This window comes from Canis lupus, chromosome 11, assembly GCF_003254725.2.
Source record: "Canis lupus dingo isolate Sandy chromosome 11, ASM325472v2, whole genome shotgun sequence".
Lineage (NCBI taxonomy): Eukaryota > Metazoa > Chordata > Mammalia > Carnivora > Canidae > Canis > Canis lupus.
In genome coordinates this window covers 51,433,548-51,453,864 of record NC_064253.1, presented here as the reverse complement: position 1 = coordinate 51,453,864, position 20,317 = coordinate 51,433,548, and the positions used below count along the sequence as shown (strand labels likewise).

Sequence of the window (20,317 nt, the reverse complement as noted above, 5' to 3'; positions counted from 1 at the left end):
AAGTGTAAAGTCAGCTCCCTCCCCCTATAACACAAAGTAGTCAAAAAAAGCCTACCTGACATAAAGGGAAATGGGCACCATAGTGTTGAGAATAATGAAGTAGGACCAGAATATGAGGATGGCAGAGGCAACTGATGAAGACACATATTTTTTCCATGGCAGAAAACTCTGGAAGTAGTAGCCTTTCTTGTGCTCCCAAATGCCATGTCCAATTGCTAGGATAAAACACATGCTGCCTAAAAACAGGAAAATCTGGAAATCAAAAAAAGAATTAAATTAACATTTCATCCAAGGTATATGGTGCTTCAGATCTACCTTTTGGAGACTTATCTCTCAACAAACTTCCCTCTGTTCTTTGAGGTCAGGGGGGCCCTATAGGTCATAGGCTTTAGGCAGTAGCGTACTGGATGAAAAGAAAGCCTAGCAGGAGCCATCTTTGAGATCTTGAAGGGAGATAAAAGTAACTAAACTATATTAAATACCAATGAAGTATCAGGAACTGTGCTAAGAACTTTACATATATTATTTAATATTTATAATACCTATCTTTTAGTAATATATGAAGAACTTGATATTAAGAGTAGAAAAGTATTTTGCTTCATGTCACTTAGCTACTAACTAGGAGAGACAGGTTTGTTTATTTATTTATTTATTTATTTTAGTAATCTCTACACCCAATGTAGGGATTGAGCTCATGACTCCAAGAGCAAAAGTCACATGTTCCTCTGGCTGAGCCAACCAGGCAGGCTGAGGGGACAGGTTTTAAAACAGTTCCAGAACCCAAGTTTTCAATCATTCCATTATTGAAGTTAGGTGCAGTTTTAGCCAAAGTCTAGAATACGTAGCAATGGCTTAACAGTTGGAGGTAGGTGGGTGGTAAGGAAATGGATAAAAAGGCTGAAAATATGGCAATTATGTCTCTAGTAAAGATTTGGTAAAACTGGAGGACAGATCATGTGCTTCCTGAGCCTACAGCTCTGAAGGAAGTGGTTAGAAATAATTAGAATATTAGTGTGTGTTGGCTGCCTCTGAACAAAGGGAGTAATTGACCAGTTGATAAACAGAAATGAAAAGGAATAGAGAGAAATTTGGGTCATCAAAGGACTGGAAAAGCCTATTGCTTTTAGACACCAAAGATGAAGAGATAAAATTGAGATCTTAAGCAAACAAGGCCTAATAATTATTTCCAATTGAATAAAGTGATTCAGCCTGGAGGCAAAGTTCAGATTAAAGATGACACCATTTTTTTTTTTAAAGATTTACTTGAGGGAAAGAGAGAGAAGAGGAGGAACGGGAGGGGCAGAGGGAGAGGGAGAAAGAATCTCAAGCAGACTCTGCATTAAGTGCAGAACCTGATGTGGAGCTCAATCTCACGACCCTGAGATCATGACCTGAACCAAAACCAAGAGTCAGCCACTTAACTGACTGTGCTACTCAGGTGCCCCTAAACCTTCTTACCCAAGGTTATAGTTTCAAATAATCTCAATCTGCTATCAGGTTGAGAGAAAAGGACATAGAGGGACAAAGAAGCAAAAAAAAAAAAAAAAAAAAAAAAGACAAATTTGAGAATGATGATTGGAAAAGAAGTTTGGGAAGAGGAGATAACTTTTCTGAACTCATTTTACAAGGCCAGCATTACCCTGGTACCAAAGCCAAACAAGGATACTACAAGAAAAGAAAACTGTAAGCCAATATTCTTGATGAATATAGATGTAAAACTTCTCAACAAAATAGTAGCAAACAAATTCAACAACACATTACAAGAATCATACACCATGATCCAGTGGAATTTAGACATTAATGAGAGAAAGTGAAGACACAAATAAATGGAAAGATATTCTATGTTCATGGATTGGAATAGTAAACATTGTTAAAATGTCCATAATACCCACAACTATCTATAGAGTCAATGTAATCCTAATCAAGATTCCAATGGCATTTTTTTTTTTTGCAGAAACTGAAAAAATCATCCTAAAATTTCTATGGAATCCTGAAAGATCCTGAATAGCCAAAGTAATCTTGGGAAAGAAAACAAAGCTGGATGTATCACATGTCCTGATTTCAAACTACATTACAAAGCTATACTAAGCAAAATAGTACTGGTATAAACACAGGTATGTACACCAATGGAACATAATCAAGAGTCCAGAAATAAACCCATGCACATATCTCCAATATTGGACAAGGGAGGTAAGAACATGCAATGGATAAAAGGCAGACTCCTCAATAAATGGTGCTGGAAAAACTAGATAATCATATGTAAAATAATGAAACTGAACCTCTATCTTATACTACTCATAAAAATTAACTCAAAATGGATTAAAGACTTAAATATAAGACCTTAAACCACAAAACTCCTAGGTAAAAAACAGAGCAAAGCTCTTTGATATCAGTGGCAATGCTTTTATGGATGTGACAACCAAAAACCACAAGAAACAAAAGCAAAAATAAACAAGTAGGATTACATCAAATTAAAGGCTTCTGTGCAGCAAAAGAAATAAACAAAAGGCAATCCATGGAGAGAATATATTTGCAAACCACATATCTGATAAGAGGTTAATATTAAATATATATATAGAAGTCATACAACTCAATAGCAAATAACAACAACAACAAAAAAACCCCAAATAATTTGATTTAAAAAATGGGTGAAAGACCTACACAGATAATAGATTTCAAATATTTATTTTATATTTAGATTTCAAATGCCCAATAGGTACATGAAAAGATAATCAACTAATCATCAGGGAAATGCAAATCAAAACCACAATGAGATGTCACCTTAGAAAGGTATAATCAAAGAATGTTAGAATGGGTATAATAATAATAAAAAAAAAAAAACAAGAGATAACAGGTACTAGGGAAGATGTACACTGCTGGTGGGAATGTAAATTGGTATAGTCACTATGAAAACAGTATAGATGCTCCTGAGAAAATTAAAACCAGAACTACCATATGATCTAGTAATTCCACTTCTGAGTATATACCCAAAGGAAATTAAATCACTGCCTTGAGAAGATATCTGCACCTCCATGTTCACTGTGTCATTATTTATAACAGCCAAGACATGGAAGTCACCTAAGTGTCCACTAACAGATAAATAGATAAAGAAAATGTCACACACACACATACACGAACACACACACACTGGAATATTATTCAGCCATAAAAAATAAGAAAATTCAGCCATTTGTGATAACAGGGATGAACTCTGATGGCATTATGCTAAGTAGAGTAAGAGAAAAACAAATACCCTGATAGTCTATATGTGGAATCTAAAACAAAAACAAGGGCAGCCTGGGTGGCTCAGTGGTTTAGCACTGCCTTTAGCCCAGAGCATGATCCTGGACCCCAGGATTGGGTCCCACATCGGGTTTCCTGCATGGAGCCTGCGTCTCCCTCTGCCTGTGTCTCTGCCTCTCTCTCTCTCCTCTCTGTATATTCTCATGAATAAATAAATAAATAAAATCTTTAAAAATAAAATAAAATAAAACAAAAACAAAACATTGTAAAAACAGAGAACAGACTGGTGGTTGCCAGGTGCCAAGGGTAAGTGAAGAGGAGTGGGGTGAAGATGGTCAAAGAGTATAAACTTCCAGTTTTAAGACAATTAAATTCTGGACATGTAATGAACAGCTTGGTGACTATACCTAACAATCTATACCTAACAATTTGAAAGTCACTAAGAGAGTAGATCTTAAAAGTTCTTACCACCAAATAAACAAAAGAACTGTAACTCTGTGAGGTGATGGATGTGTTAATATATCCTTATTGTAGTAATTATTTCACTACATATTTGATATACACATATATCAAATCACAGTATCGTACACCTTAAACCTATACAATGTTATATATCAATTATATGTTAAAGATGAAAAAATATCAAAAAAATTTTATATGAATGTAATCATATAGTACATGCTCTCCTTTTGACGAGATTCATATACTCAGCATAATTATTTTGGGATTCATGTATGTTTTTACATCTACTGATGGTATTCCATTGTATGGATACTGCACAATTTGTTTACTAATTTATCTTTTGTTGGACATTTGAGTTTTTCCAGTTAATGGCTATTATAAACAGCTGCACTGAACATATGTGAACAAGATTTTGCATGGATATATTCATTTCCTTAGTGAACATCTAGAAGTGGAATTGCTGGATCCTACAGTAAATTTATATTTAACTTTTTAAGAAACTGCCAAATGCTTTCCAAAGTGGTTGTACAATTTTACATTCCACTAACATTACATGTCCACATACCGCTAGAGCAAATAGATGTGATGTTATTATTGAACCACCTCTAAGTCTAATCAATTGTCCTCACACCTGTGTTCTTTGTCACAAAGTGTGGCTAGCTCAAAGCAACACATCCCCACTGTTAGATGACTGGAGTTCTCATCTTTGAGTCACTGACAGGAAAAGTGTTTTTGATGGGAAAGTCTTTGAAAAGAAGAATATAAGAGGCAGGAGGAGTAGGTCTGAGACTATTCTCAGAAAATGAGATTTTAAAAAAACTTATTATGAAAAATTTCAAGCACATATTAAGCTATTTAAATAGTATAATGAATCCCTATGTACCCATCACCCAGCTTTAACTACTATCAATTCAGGGTCAGTCTTATTTCATCCAAGCCCTCTCTTCTCCTTTTGTTTTAAGCAAATTTCTCACATTATATAATTTTTTAAAGATTTCTTTATTTATTCATGAGAGACACAGAGAGAGAAAGAGAGGCAGAAACACAGACAGTGAGAGAAGCAAAGCATCTCCACAGAGGGAGCCCAACACGGGACTCGATCTCGTGTCTCCAGGATCACACCCTCGGCTGAAGGCAGGCACTGAACCGCTAAGCCACCAGGGATCCCCTCACATTATATAATTTTATCTGTAAACTGTTTAATATATACCTTTAAAGGGTATTATTTAAATACATAGCCATGTGTTTAACATTAATTTTATCACTTAAAAAATTAAAAATAAATCCTTAGTATCATTCAATATTTGAGATTTGAGTGTTGAGTGAGTAATAGGATTGGGGAGAACAAAACAGAGGAGGGTTGAGAAAAAAAAGGTAAAACCTACCTTTATTTCTAGCCAAATGCAGATTCATACTGAGTAGTTCAGCTATTTGTAATGGTCTCTCTGGGGCCATAAACCTTTCCTTCTTAATCTTATTCCTACTTCTTATCCTTTTCTTCAATGAGTCATGTGGGAGCAAGGCTATCCTCATTATTTAGATCAAACCTCAATGATGAATTTGACAATTCATCAAATTCCTTTTTGGATAGTCTATATGGCCAACATTAAATTGGGGTCCATATTTTTCTACCTGCCACTCTTCCAGGCCCTATATCATCAGCTCTAACGGGAAAAAATGGGACAGGTGAAGTGATTAGAAAAAAGTATTATTTATAACTAGAAACTTATTTATAATTTATTTGTTATAAATTATTAAAATAAATGATTTATTTCAAAGTTGTGGGAAAATATTGCAGGGGGACCTTCAGCATACTCCATCTCTGTTGCCTGGATAACTGAGAATTACCCATGATTTCCAGTGATATGTCCTGCCTTACTGTTGGACCAGATCTTTCTGCTCAGATTAAGCCACCAGAAAGGAAAATTATGTCTATCAGACCAAATCCCTTAGGGCAGGACTTGTCCATCGGTGTGAGGCTACCAGGGGCAGGACACAGTTTGCTCTTTCCTCATTCCCAGAACTTTTCCTGCCATCTCAAGGCTTTCTAAGTCCTTGTAGATGTTCTATGTCTCTTATTATTGTGATGGAGTTTATTGGTACATAGTTTCTAAAGATTCACCTCGCTTCCATTCTACAGTAAGAAACAAGTAAGAAATTGGTTGTGGCTACAAACCCTAGAGGTTGCTTGTTTATTATCAGAGCCAGTCAGAACCAAGAAGAGTGGACAGACTTCCATTGAGCAAAAAGTGATACCAGTAAATCACTGTTGACAAAACTGACAGAGAACTAGTAAGGCTGTCACTGTCACAGGGGAGCTCCCAGGCTTCATAGGCAGCAGGTAAAAAGAAAGTACTCCTTGATTCTTTGACCTTCACATCTGTGCTTTTCATTGTTCTTCACCCCAAAAGTAGATCCTGGATTTCTGGCACCACTCAAATTTCAAACACTCTGCTTCTTCTTCTTCTTCTTTTTTTTAGATCTTTAAAAAATTTATTTATTCATGAAAGACAGAGAGAGAGAGAGGCAGAGACACAGGCAGAGGGAGAAGCAGGCTCCATGCAGGGATCCTGGGACTCCAGGATCACGCCCTGAGCCGAAGGCAGGTGCTAAACCACTGAGCCACCCAGGGATCCCTAACACTCTGCTTCTTTACCCAACAGACATACTCTTACTTAATAGACTAGGGTTCAGGAAGCATTGTCACTGTGAGCTCTGGTCACTGGGGAGAGAATGGGGATCAAACTTCATCTCAGCTCTGGGCTCATCAGGAAGCAGCTTGGCTAAATACGCTTCTTGTATCTGCCAGATTTTCCCCGAAGAAACATTTCCAAAAATGCAGAAAAAAAATGAAGTGTTTAAGCCAGGAAAGATTTCTGCTGCAGCTTCAAGAAATGAAAGTGCATTACATCAAACTACATTAACAATGTTCTGGTGAAAAATAGCAAAATACTGCACCTCGCTAATTCAAGAACTTTCCTCATTTAATAACCACTCAAAAGATACTTGTTGAGCACTATTTTGTGTAAGACATTTCCAAGAATATAGAGATGGCTATGATCTAATTTCTACCTTAGAGGCTTATAATTTGGTAGCTCATATTTTCATTCATTTTTTTCCCCCAACAAATAATAATAAAGCTCTGTTATATGTTGGGGATAGTTCTAGGGGCTGAAGATAAAGTGGTTAAAAAAAAAAGACAATGTCTTTACTCTCAAAGAATTTACAATCCTGTGGAGATAGGTGGCCAAGAGGTAAGAAATTAAAAAAAAATTAACTAGTGCTAAGTGCTGTGATGAAAATAAAATAGGTTAATAGAATAAAGAAGGTATTGGTAAGGGTGGTTACTTTAGATAGAAAAGTAGCTTCTCTGAAAAGGTGGCATCGAATGACAAATAAGAAATAAGCCATGTAAAGATGTGGGGCAGGCACTGTCAGCAAGGGTAAAGGTTTAAAGGTAGGAACAAGTTTGCTTTCTCACTTGATTTGTAGTTTTCCTAGGTATAGATTTCTAAGTCAAATAACTTTCACTAAGAACTCTGAAGGGATGACCTTACTAATTCCTAGGATCCAGTGGCATGGGTAAGAAGTCTAATGTCAATCTATTGTTCAATTTTTGGGTTGATATCTTTATTCTTAACCCCGTGAAAATTTTGAGGGACTTTTGAATACCCTTGGAGCTCTAAAAAATCATGAATTCTTGTTGGACACGTTACACTTTCTTCAATTCTAGGAAATATACTTCTGTTTCTCTTTGACAATGTCATCCCCTCCGTTTTCTCTGGTAGATTATGTTGGGGGCTCTTTGTTTGGTTTTATATTAAAAAGAAGTATTTACCTCATATATTTTATCTTTTTATTAGAGAGTTCTTTGACTCTTTTTTCTAGTTCTTTTATTGACTTAAATTTCAGCTAATTTTACTTCCCCAAATTCTTTTTTTGTCTTTAGATTGCTTTTTTCCTTTCCTTTTTTTAGCAACCCTATTCTTATTTTATTTATGCAATTGTGTCTTCTAAGAATAGTGATAAGAATTTTTGGAAGTTCTCTTCTTTTCTCTTCCCTGAATTGTATCTTTTCCTGGGTCAGTTATTCTATTTGTTCATCTTCATCCTCCTCGTTTGTGTTCCTGACTTCCCTCTGGTCCACTTAAAGATGGGAGTAAAAGAGTAGCTTAATTATTATAGGTTGGCTTAGTTTCCTTTGGTTAATTTTGTTTCCCCAATAGGCCACTCTCCTGAATGGGAACAAGTAAGCACGAATTTTGTATAGGTAGGCAGCATGTGTCATTTGACGGGTCTCACCCTCAAGTGCGCAAGGAGCATGCAAGCACATGTGAGCCCCATAAATTAATTAATGATATTATTTATTTATTTGAGAGAGAGTGAACATGCGTATGTGTACATGCACATGTGTGGAGGGGGGATAGAGGGAGAGGGACAGTCCAAAGCAGATTCCCGCTGAGCACGGAGCCTGATGATCCCACAATCCATGAGATTATGACCTTAGCCAAAATCACCAGTTGGATGAACCACCCAGATGCTCTGCCCCTTAAATTGAACCACCAGGGTGCTCAACCAACTGAACCACCCAGGTGCTCTGCCCCTTAAATTGAAAATAAAGTGGGTTTTACTCTGAAGTGATGATACCCACATTAGAAGGCCTTGTTCTCTGAGATGTCTCAGAGTCTGCTGATAGTTCATCCTCTGGCAGGACTATTAGGTATTTATTTCCTATTTGTACTTCTCTACAGTCATTTCATTAAACTTCTCAATGTACTTCTTCTTCTTCTTCTTTTTTTTTAAGATTTTACTTATGTTCTTCTTAAACTGGATGCCCCAAAGTGAACACAGGTACCCCAGATAATATTTCATATTTTCTGTATATGTGCTGCCGAAGCAAGCACTATTTCATATTTTCCGAATGAAAGATTGATAACATGAATGGCCATGCAAATATAGGAATTTATAACAGCTACTCTGCCAGCTTTGCTGCCCCAGCATTTGCACTGACTCTCTGTTGCCTCTATCTTGTGAGAACCTGAGCAGAGAACTATATTCTCTCTCTGGAGACCTCCACTGCAGGTACCAGTATGTTCCTGCTCTAATCGGCATTGGAGTTCTCCAGGCCTGCTATTCAGCTATCATCCTAGGACTTCCTTTCACTTGCTCCCATGTTTCCTGGCTTCCTTATCTTCTTTCTTACTTTACTTTCTTGTTTTGCCTGAGTATACACACTAGGAGCTTCCTAAAAGAGGAGACATGATGAATAAATTTTTTTGAATCTTTACACATATGGATATTTCTTTATACTTGAATTTATTGATAGTTTCACTACATTTAGAATTATAGGTTGCAAATAATTTTCTTGCACACTCGGCTATTCTGACTTTTGATCCTGGTATATGGATATGGAGGCTTGTGGGATTTTCTTTTTAGTCTTATAATTTCTTCATATGTGGCCAATCTGCCTTTTAAACAGGACTTGTCTTTTAGTTTTGTTGACTGTATCCTTTGCTGTGGAAAAGCTTCTTATCTTGATGAAGTCCCAATAGTTCATTTTTGCTTTTGTTTCTTTTGCCTTCGTGGATGTATCTTGCAAGAAGTTACTGTGGCCAAGTTCAAAAAGGGTGTTGCCTGTGTTCTCCTCTAGGATTTTGATGGAATCTTGTCTCACATTTAGATCTTTCATCCATTTTGAGTTTATCTTTGTGTATGGTGAAAGAGAGTGGTCTAGTTTCATTCTTCTGCATGTGGATGTCCAATTTTCCGAGCACCATTTATTGAAGAGACTTTCTTCCAATGGATAGTCTTTTAGTCTTTCCTCCTTTATCGAATATTAGTTGACCATAAAGTTGAGGGTCCACTTCTGGGTTCTCTATTCTGTTCCATTGATCTATGTGTCTGTTTTTGTGCCAGTACCACACTGTCTTGATGACCACAGCTTTGTAGTAAACCTGAAATCTGGCATTGTGATGCCTCCAGATATGGTTTTCTTTTTTAAAATTCCCCTGGCTATTCGGGGTCTTTTCTGATTCCACACAAATCTTAAAATAATTTGTTCTAACTCTCTGAAGAAAGTCCATGGTATTCTGATAGGGATTGCATTAAACGTGTAAATTGCCCTGGGTAACATTGACATTTTCACAATATTAATTCTGCTAATCCATGAGCATGGAATATTTTTCCATCTCTTTGTGTCTTCCTCAATTTCTTTCAGAAGTGTTCTATAGTTTTTAGGGTATAGATCCTTTACCTCTTTGGTTAGGTTTATTCCTAGGTATCTTATGCTTTTGGGTGCAATTGTAAATGGGACTGACTCCTTAATTTCTCTTTCTTCAGCCTCATTGTTAGTGTATAGAAATGCCATTGATTTCTGGGCATTGATTTTGTATCCTGCCACGCTACCAAAACTAAAAGACAACCTACAGAATGGGAGAAGATATTTGCAAATGACATATCAGATAAAGGGCTAGTTTCCAAGATCTATAAATAACTTCTTAAACTCAACACCAAAGAAACAAACAATCCAATCATGAAATGGGCAAAAGACATGAAGAGAAATCTCACAGAGGAAGACATAGACATGGCCAACATGCACATGAGAAAATGCTCTGCATCACTTGCCATCAGGGAAATACAAATCAAAACCACAATGAGATACCACCTCACACCAGTGAGAATGGGGAAAATTAACAAGGCAGGAAACCACAAATGTTGGAGAGGATGTGGAGAAAAGGGAACCCTCTTACACTGTTGGTGGGAATGTGAACTGGTGCAGCCACTCTGGAAAACTGTGTGGAGGTTCCTCAAAGAGTTAAAAATAGACCTGCCCTACGACCCAGCAATTGCACTGTTGGGGATTTACCCCAAAGATTCAGATGCAATGAAACGCCGGGACACCTGCACCCCGATGTTTCTAGCAGCAATGTCCACAATTGCCAAACTGTGGAAGGAGCCTCGGTGTCCATCGAAAGATGAATGGATAAAGAAGATGTGGTTTATGTATACAATGGACTATTACTCAGCCATTAGAAACGACAAATACCCACCATTTGCTTCAACGTGGATGGAACTGGAGGGTATTATGCTGAGTGAAGTAAGTCAATCGGAGAAGGACAAACAGTGTATGTTCTCATTCATTTGGGGAATATAAATAGTAGTGAAAGGGAATATAAAGGAAGGGAGAAGAAATGTGTGGGAAATATCAGAAAAGGAGACAGAACATAAAGACTCCTAACTCTGGGAAATGAACTAGGGGTGGTGGAAGGGGAGGAGAGGGGTGTGGGGATGAATGGGTGACGGGCACTGAGGGGGGCACTTGACTGGGTGTTATTCTGTATGTTGGTAAATTGAACACCAATAAAAAATTAATTTATTAAAAAAAATAAAAATAAATAAACAGGACTTGTCATGTGTTTTAATTTTGTCCCTGCAGAGAGACAGCAAGTATAGCAGAAAGAGCATTGATTCTGAAAAGTGATGCCTAGATGGATAGATGTGATAATTAAATAAAATTATATATGTAAAGCATATGGCACAAAATAATGCCCTTTTATATAGAGGGCTACACCCAGATCTTGTAAATCTTTAAGATTCTCACATCTGGCACATACTAGGCACATAATAGATTCTCAATAAATATGAGTTGATGAGTCTTAGATCTGTCTCTGCCATTATTTATGATATTTATCTTTACTGTGTCTTAATTTGCTTATTTGCAAATGAGGAAAATACTTCTTGTTTATTGTCATGGATGCAGTGAGGCTCCAGTAAGTGAATGATGAATATTCTAAAAAGTTAATATCACCCTAACAGATGTCAAGTATTGTCACTGACCTTCAGATAGGTAAATAAGTACGTGCACCTTCCTAGGCATATGGGAGACATCCCATTTTGAAAACAAGCCAACCCTAAATGACCTAACTTAGTGCTTAATGATACATGTTTCAAATACTCTCAGAGGCATATTTACCTATGTCACCTTCCTGAATCCTCAAATATGATTGTCTTCCTCATTAAGAAACCAGAAAATGTCACTTAGTTTCAATTGCTGAAAGCTATGCAGACAGTAGTAGAAAGAGAAAAAGTGGATACTAGCTTCTGGTCTCAAAGCTGAATAAACTTTCCTATTTTTCTAAAACCCCATTTACTAAATCCAAAGGATTTAGGAAAGAACTGTGATATTTCCCATAATAAATAATAGAGGAGAGGCAGTTTCTAATTCAGATATTAATGAGAGATATACAGAAAGTAAAGGCATTTTTGAAAATTTCAGAGTCTAAGCAATAGAGTAAAAATAAAAATGAAAAATCATTGAGTTAAGTATAGGAAGCCCTGAAACTGCTCAGTTATGCAAACAAGTCTATATCTAACAAGAATAAAGATAACCTGTATAGGACAGCATGGAAATAAGTCTTCATTTTAAACTCTTATCAAGCTGAGTGAAGTAAGTCAGTCGGAGAAGGACAAACATTATATGTTCTCATTCATTTGGGGAATATAAATAATAGTGAAAGGGAATATAAGGGAAGGGAGAAGAAATGTGTGGGAAATATCAGAAAGGGAGACAGAACGTAAAGACTGCTAACTCTGGGAAACGAACCAGGGGTGGTGGAAGGGGAGGAGGGCGGGGGGTGGGAGTGAATGGGTGACGGGCACTGGGGGTTATTCTGTATGTTAGTAAATTGAACACCAATAAAAAATTAAAAAAAAAAAAACTCTTATCAAAGTTATTACTGTCTATTGAGTGCTTTTCAAATTTCATTTCTTAGCAGCGGAAGATCTATTTTCCAACTGAAATCTTATAGTACAGACAAATGTGAAGTTGCTCTTCTGGAAGTAAGAACATCAGAATGAGGGGAGCCAGAACAGAACTCACTTGATCCTCTCTATTTTTCCTACAGCCGACCTTAGACTTACTTCTCTAAGAAAACAGTTTGAAAATCACCCAGCTTAATTAAGTTAAGGTGTTATACTAGTCCAAATAAAGTTTTATTAAAGGGCTCATGGGTAAAACAGGCTATGAGGAAATAAAAATGTGTCAGTTTCTTAGGCAGGGTCCTTGATCCATTCCAGCAGCACTAATCAGAGCATGAGATCTTAAACAAATTTTGACTGTCCTGTACAACAGAGGTGTAAATTAGAGATTCCTTGTCAATTGGGTCTGTTCTTTTCTGCTTCTGGCATTAGTAAATAGGGTACCAAAACTGCCTGAGTTTTTCAAACAACTAAAGTCTAAGTCGGAAATGTCAGCTACTGCCATGGAAGGAAGAGAAGAATGTCTATTTATTTATTTTTTTTTAATTTTTATTTATTTATGATAGTCACACAGAGAGAGAGAGAGAGAGAGGCAGAGACACAGGCAGAGGGAGAAGCAGGCTCCATGCACCAGGAGCCCGACATGGGAATCGATCCAGGGTCTCCTGGATCGGGCCCTGGGCCAAAGGCAGGCGCCAAACCGCTGCGCCACCCAGGGATCCCAGAATGTCTATTTATAAAGAAGCAGAAAAATGACTTTAACTTACCCAGAGCACAAGGACATTCAAGAGATGGTCCATGTGTGTCCGTTTAAAGGTGGACTTTCCACAGTTCTGCATTAATTTGGTGTCTGGTCCTAAGTGAAACACAGAGGTCAGCCCTTAGAATCACTGAATATACTCAGATGATTGAACATTGATTGAATTATACCTTTATGATCATCTAATGAAACCTCTTGCCAGGGGATAAAGCCCTGGAGAAAGGCTCATAGTTGGTGCCAATAACTCAAAAGATAAAAATTTTGTTTCTAAGGATAATTCCAACTATTTACGCAAAGTGCATCAATGCTGACCCATCTTTTTGCAGCACCTTAGAGAGTCTAGTCTTTCATAGATGAGTTAAGTCAGAAGAGGAGCCCACAAGCTTCTTCTTTTTTTTAATTTTAATTTTAATTCCAGTTAGTTTAAATAGTGTCATATTAGTTTCAGGTATACAATATAGTAATTCAACAGTAGAAGCCACAAGTTTCTTTCTCATCATCATCCAGTTTATTTAGTTTAGAAAAGAGATTTTTTGATAAAGCAATCTCTACCTTCTTTTGAGGAAACTCTTTGCTGAGACAGGATCCATTTCAAGTTTCTAATTGGGAAAGGAAGAACAGAAAAGGCAATGGCAGTGGCTTCTTCTGAGGTGGAAGCTGGGACTTTTCTGGGGCTGCGAGACAGAGGCTGTATTTCTTCATATTAGGACAAATGGTAAGTAGAAGTAAAGAGTTCTTTTATTTTTTTTTTTTTTAGAAGTAAAGAGTTCTTAGTGGACAATGGGACTAGAGTTGATATTACTGAACAGAGATATGGCTGTAGAGAAAATGTAAGAAGTGGGCAGCCCTGGTGGCGCAGCGGTTTAGCGCCGCCTTGCAGCCTAGGGCGTGATCCTGGAGGCCCTGGATCTAGTCCCACGTCAGGCTCTCTGCATTGTGCCTGCTTCTCCATCTGCCTGTGTCTCTGCCCGCCCTGCTTGGCGTGTGTCTCTATCAATAAATAAATAAATAATCTTTTAAAAAAATGTAAGAAGTTTAGAAGAAAGTGTAAGTAGCAATTTCCTTGGGAATGTTACTCTTACATATACTCTAATGAAGGAATTTCATTAATGTTTACACAGGAGCGAATTGGAACTTCCCTGACAATGTGGGCAAACCCTGAGAATGGAGGGCACAGCTACACTATTCATTCCTTCTAAGGTATTTTGTGAAGGCCTGAAGTCATGAGAAGTTTGGCTCAAAGCCAGGAAGCTACAAGGGACAGAATCTTCCAGGGATCCTTAGAAAGAATGACCTACCTCATGTTTCAAGAAGAATGTGGAGCTCATGGTAGAATGTGGGTATCATGAGCAGGAAAAGCAACTAAATTCTGCACTGAATACTCAAGATGCTCTTAAGTGGTGTCAGTTCTCTTCTGCTGAGTTTCCCAAAGTCCCCAAAGATTTCTCACTACCGTGTAAACCAAGAGTCAGAGAGAAACCTTAACTAAGTTTGTGCTTGTTGGCAACCTCACTGCCATTGCTTAGGGAGAAAAATCTTTTGTTGAAAAATGAGCTTTTTTTGAATGGCAATGTGTAGGGGTAGCTGCCAAAGTACAGTGAAGAAAATAAATGTACTTCAAATCTTTTGAGTTTGGGACTAGAAGTTGTCACTATAGCTCAAGAACCAATGAAAAAATTCCACCGAGGCCTCCTTGGACTCTAAAGCTTCTTTTTAGGGGTTTGATCCCATTAATCTCCACAGAAGTAAAGCAGCTAGGACTCCCATGTCCAGGAATGAATTCTCTAGAAAGGGAGCTCAGAGTTGGATAGTAGTCACTGTGGTAAATCTTCCCTGATGCTTTCTTCAGTGTTCCCCATCTTCTTCCTACAGTTATGTCATCAATGCCCATTATCACCAAGGGCACAAGGTGGCACAGAGGCTTCCTCCATTTTCCCAAACACATAATCCCCTCCCCCAAATCCCTCACTAAGCATAAGGGACTATGGCTCTAAATGACTTCTCAAGAGGGGCCACTGCTAATGATTCACATGTGCCTTTTCTGTGGCATGAATCCCTCACATTTTATTTTATATTCTTCTCCATAGTGAGCATTCTCACCAAGAGCATTCTATGTGTATTCTCTGCTCGAAGTAATCCACATATATATACACTCTCCTCTCATATGTTCCCCTTTCACATGTTAACTCCATGTGTACTCTTTCTATATGTATACCTTCTTTTGTGTCCAGATATGACTGGAAAGACTCATAAGTGCCCTGTGCTCTTTGAACACAAAGACTGCCTTTAACAAAGGCAGAGCTGATAATGTTAGCAGCTCATTGCTTGGGGGAAATGTCTTTTTTTTCTTTTTTCTCAGAAGAAAGGTTTTTCTTAAACCTTCCATCCATTCATCTATCCATCTACTTACTTCCTTCCCTTTCTATCTGTTTCAAAGCCATAGTGTGTATGTATGTGTGGTGGTGGTGGTGGTGGTGGTGGTGGTGGTGTGTGTCTATCTCGCATATCTACATCCTGGAAACTGAGTACCCACAAATTGATCATGAATGGAATCTAGCATGTTGGGGGTCTGACTGTGACTGAAAGGAGACTCACCAGTATAAATCACCAAGCCATAGCACCAATCTGTATTCCTGATGACACAGCCTCGGAGTAGCAGCTTGTCATGGTTCAGGAGGTAGTTTTTTCCCTTATAAGTCAGTATTCCTGTGAATTTGTCCAACTTGTTATTGGGAGACTCACATTTCACTTTTCCTAAAGAAAAATGAAGGAGTGAGAATTCTGCTTCTGTAATCTTAGGCCTTTCCTAATAGGAGGCTTAACAGAAAAGAAGAAAAAATCTTCTTTCAAAATACATACACATCTTTTTCCTATCTTCTCTCAGTTGCTGCCCATTTCTCACCAGCTCCCTTTAGAAAGGCAAAGGTTTCTGGGCATCAAAGAAGAGTAATTCTGTATGTGATATGGGTCATCCAGAGAGAGAAAAACCCACATGATAACTTATCACCTATCAGTACTGTCAGATCATATGAGCTCTGAATCTAAAGAAATTTTAAAAACTACTTAACTTAAAGCAAATCTAGTATTTTTTTTTCAAAATGGAAATAATTTGGCTTTTTCCTAATCACTGAAGTAAAATATGTCCCTTGTAAATACATATACAATACTAAGAGGAGAAAGTAAAATTGCCTAGAGATATATGCTATTAATCTTTTGAAGTACATCCTTCAAGTTTTTCTATACATGGATTTGTAAACATGTATGTTTCCAAAACTAAGCTCAGTTTATAGACACTATGCATAGTTGGCTGTAATCCATTTTTTTTCACTTATTAATATGTTGTGAATATTTTTCCATGTAAATAAATATCAACTTGCATATTATTCTTAATAAGTTATGAAGGATTCACTGTATGGATGTACTATATTTAACCAGTCCTCTACTGATAAACATGTGAGTGGACAAACTTATTTTCTGACTTACCATCAAAGGCAGAGAGCAGCCCCAGGTTATCTTCCAAGTTGCTGGTAACTGAGATGGCCTGCTTCACTTTCAGGTTGGTTTCGCTAGAGCAAAGGGAACACAGTCATCAGAGCATAGGAAACATGCATAATTACAACAGCACAGGGCCAGCTTCTCCCATTTCATCTTGGGATTTTAAGAATATAGATACTGCCTATAGAGCTTGGACTACAGGTTTGAGCTTTAAGAGTCACCTCCACTCTGTTCTCTCTCAAAGACAGTACTGAGACAGACAGCTCTACAAGGAAGCCAAGTGTTAGCCCACTTGCTCCCCTCTCTCTGCTCTCATTCCCTGAAACACACCACCACTGCTTTAACTGATCCATGAAATCTTGCTGTTTAGGTGCTCTATCTAGAGGTTGAAGAGACACCACAAAACAACCTGAAGGTGGCACTGCTCCCTTCAAGAATAAGGAGCAGCTCTTAGAATAAGAACCTTGTACACATTTCCAAGTAAAAATACTCCTCACTTCATAAATATTTATAAGACCCATGAAGGAATTCCAGTTAACCATTTGCGGATATAGGAATTCAGAGACAGAAACAAAAATGGAAGCCACATTTCAAAAAGCTTGCAGGTAACCAAGAGGAATAGTTGTAAGAATGCAATTGATAGAAAACCCCAGAGGACAAGCTCTCTGAAGATGGCTTCTATTCTCCTAAGACCTTAGCTTTTGCATGTTAATGAATTTCTACCTTAAATCCTTTATAGAACGTGGTATTTCATCAGTAAATAATTACCTCCATACTCATCATCCCCATGCCTTTAACCCCCACTGGAAACTTCAGAACTCTATTCTGAAATTTTACATTCTATTAACCTCTTTCCTGTCACTCAACATTAGTGAATACAGCCAGAGTGTCTCCATTTTAGAGACGGAGAAAATGGAGTTTATATGTCCAGATTCTTTACCCAGTGGATGTTTGATCATGGAATGTTAAGTGCTCAGCCTTAGACTTGAGATCCCAAGGGTCTGGCTTCCTATTTTTTCTTATCTGAATATTTCTAGCATCTTTGGCACTTCCATCTGGGAATAAAATTTATTCTCTGCATCATGCTCTCCCTCTCAGTGAGAAGTTAAGCTGGATCAATGGTCTTAAATGATTATCAGGAAGAAACACTTACCCATCCAGTTCTGCTGTTTCTATGTATGTCAGACCGTATGGCTCACTGCTAGAGAGTAACAGTACATCAGCCTGTAGTCAGAAAAGCCAGAGAAGATGAGGAAAGCAGGAAGGAGAGTTTTAACATTACAGTGTGACAGAAGCAACTACCTCAGGAACAGATGTTCATCCTAAAACCTTATAGATATTTGGTTTATTTCGTCTAGGGCCTGCTGCTGCTACTACACACTAGTCATATTTTATCTGTAGCTGTGGTAAGACGCTGGCAAAAACAAGCTTACCACATGTGCTCTCCACATGTGAAGTAATGCAGACAGAGGTCACCAAAAGCAGTGGCAGCAGAAGTGCTAAAATAGTTCCTTTGTACTCACTCAAGCAAAAAAAGAAAAAAGCCACAGTCCAAAGAGGTACTCACCGTGACAGACTGATTATTTTTTAGTTTTATTATATCTCCCACTTGAATATTCATCCATTTGTCCTCCTTTATCCTGTAAGAAAATGAGCCTTGAATACCTGCTTTGAGAATTTCCCCATAGCCCTGCTTTGACAATCTAATTAATTAATTAATTAAAATAAAAAGAAAATAAGCTGAGATGAAATCAAGGCTTATAGGAAACTCAAACTGGTTTGTGAGACATCCTTGCTATAATCAAGAATGGGGGCCATTTCTCTTGACTTCAGGTTACAAGGGTTTTCTAAAACTCTATAAAAGCATATGTAGTCATATGTGCACATAATTATTCTTTAACTAAAAGTAATATATGCATATGGTAAAAAATATTTCAAATAATAAAGAAGTATGAAAAGGAAAAACTCTCTCCCCATATTTTAGTTTTTCTTCTCAAGTAACAACTGTAATTTTTTTCTTTTTTTTTTTTTAAGATTTTATTTATTTATTCATGGGACACACAGAGTGAGAGAGAGAGAGAGGCAGAGACACAGGCAGAGGGAGAAGCAGGCTCCATGCAGGGAGCTGGGACATGGGACTCAATCCTGAGTCTCCAGGATCACTGGAACTGAAGGTAGCGCTAAACCGCTGAGCCATCTGGGCTGCCCTATTTTTTTTTTTTTATTTCTGTCTAGAAAATATCAATCCAAATAATATCCAAATAATACAAGACATACATTTCAAAGTTATATACTAGATACATAATTTGCTGTACTTTCCATTTTTAATGTAATAACATATCTTGCAGAGGACTTATAGAAAATGCAGCTCATTCTTTTTTGATAGATTGTATTCTATAATATGGTTGTAACCACTTTTATTTACTTATACAAAAATTGGATTACTTTTTAAAAAAATTTCAAGTAGTTAACATGTAGTTTATTACTAGTTTCAGGGTAGAGTTTAGAGATTCATCAAGTTGCATATAATGGCCAGGGCTCATTCTATCATGTGACCTTAAAATTGGATTACTTTTGCCTCCTCAAATCCTCACTTCCCACAAATGGCAGCTGGCAATAGGAGTAGATTCCACAATAATACTGGCTCTCTTCCTTTCTCTTTTTTGTACCTCAATTTCCCCAATTGCACAGGCCATGAAGCTTTCCTTCCTGATAAAGGACTAAGCAGTGCCACGAGCATATTGGAAATACGAGCTACTTCTCTGCAACAATTCTATTATGTCAAGCACCCAAAATGCTGACATAGAGAAGGCATACCTGGACACCATCACTTGTTTCGCATTTGAATGATGCCTTGTTATCTGCAGGCATGACACACATCACTACTTTACCAGACACAAAAAAGGCATCAGTTTTCCCAGAAAATCTTTTCTGGGAAGATAACTTCTTTAACAAGGGCCAAATTTCTTTTATAAAAAAAAAAAATTTTTTTTCTTTTATTTAAATTCACTTTATTTTAGATAATTTTCTTCCAATTCCTGAACTATATTTCTTCATGTCTTATTCAATCCAATTTTCTCTGCACATTATTATGTTTTTAAAGATATATTTATTTATTATGGGGGAGAGGGGCAGAGGGAAAGCACGAGAGAGTCTTAAGCACTTTCACAACCCTGAGTACATGACCGGAGTAGAAACCAAGAGTCAGAGGCCCAAACAACTGCATCACCCAGGTGCCCCTTCTTGCATTTTATAATACAAAAGTCTTTCTTGTAAAACCACTATTTATATATCCTTGTATCTCCTTCCCTTGGATTCAAGTGTCATCTCTCTGCAGATAAAATCCGATATGTTTACTAATTTTTGTCACTAATTTTCAAATCTGCTTTATAGTACTGAAAGGGAGTAGCTACAAGACTTGAAGAAAAACATCTGAATATCTGTTTTTGCTTTGTTTTGATTCCATGTTCACTTTTGCTAGTTCTCTGGCATTCTGTCTGTCATGATTTTCATCAGTAAAATGTAGTAAGAAGGGCTACATCCTGGCTTCTCCTGAAGATTTAAAAGCTTATATTTTATTGCATAAGTGTCAAACTATTA

The 20,317-nt window shown here is 37.4% G+C and overlaps 1 protein-coding gene across 5 annotated transcripts in view; it reads right to left on the bottom strand.

Moving 5' to 3' along the window:
- The window catches only part of LOC112649895 (phospholipid-transporting ATPase FetA-like), a 123,538-nt gene that overhangs the window by 40,576 nt on the left and 62,645 nt on the right, over positions 1-20,317 (bottom strand). For all 5 annotated transcript variants that reach the window (XM_025432442.3, XM_025432445.3, XM_025432444.3 and 2 more), the window contains 6 exons: positions 18,285-18,357; positions 17,871-17,941; positions 16,706-16,788; positions 15,818-15,976; positions 13,230-13,318; positions 56-252 (listed from right to left, as the gene is read on the bottom strand). In XM_025432442.3, the coding sequence (XP_025288227.1) occupies positions 56-252; positions 13,230-13,318; positions 15,818-15,976; positions 16,706-16,788; positions 17,871-17,941; positions 18,285-18,357 (672 nt within the window). The remainder of the gene's footprint in view (positions 1-55; positions 253-13,229; positions 13,319-15,817; positions 15,977-16,705; positions 16,789-17,870; positions 17,942-18,284; positions 18,358-20,317) is intronic.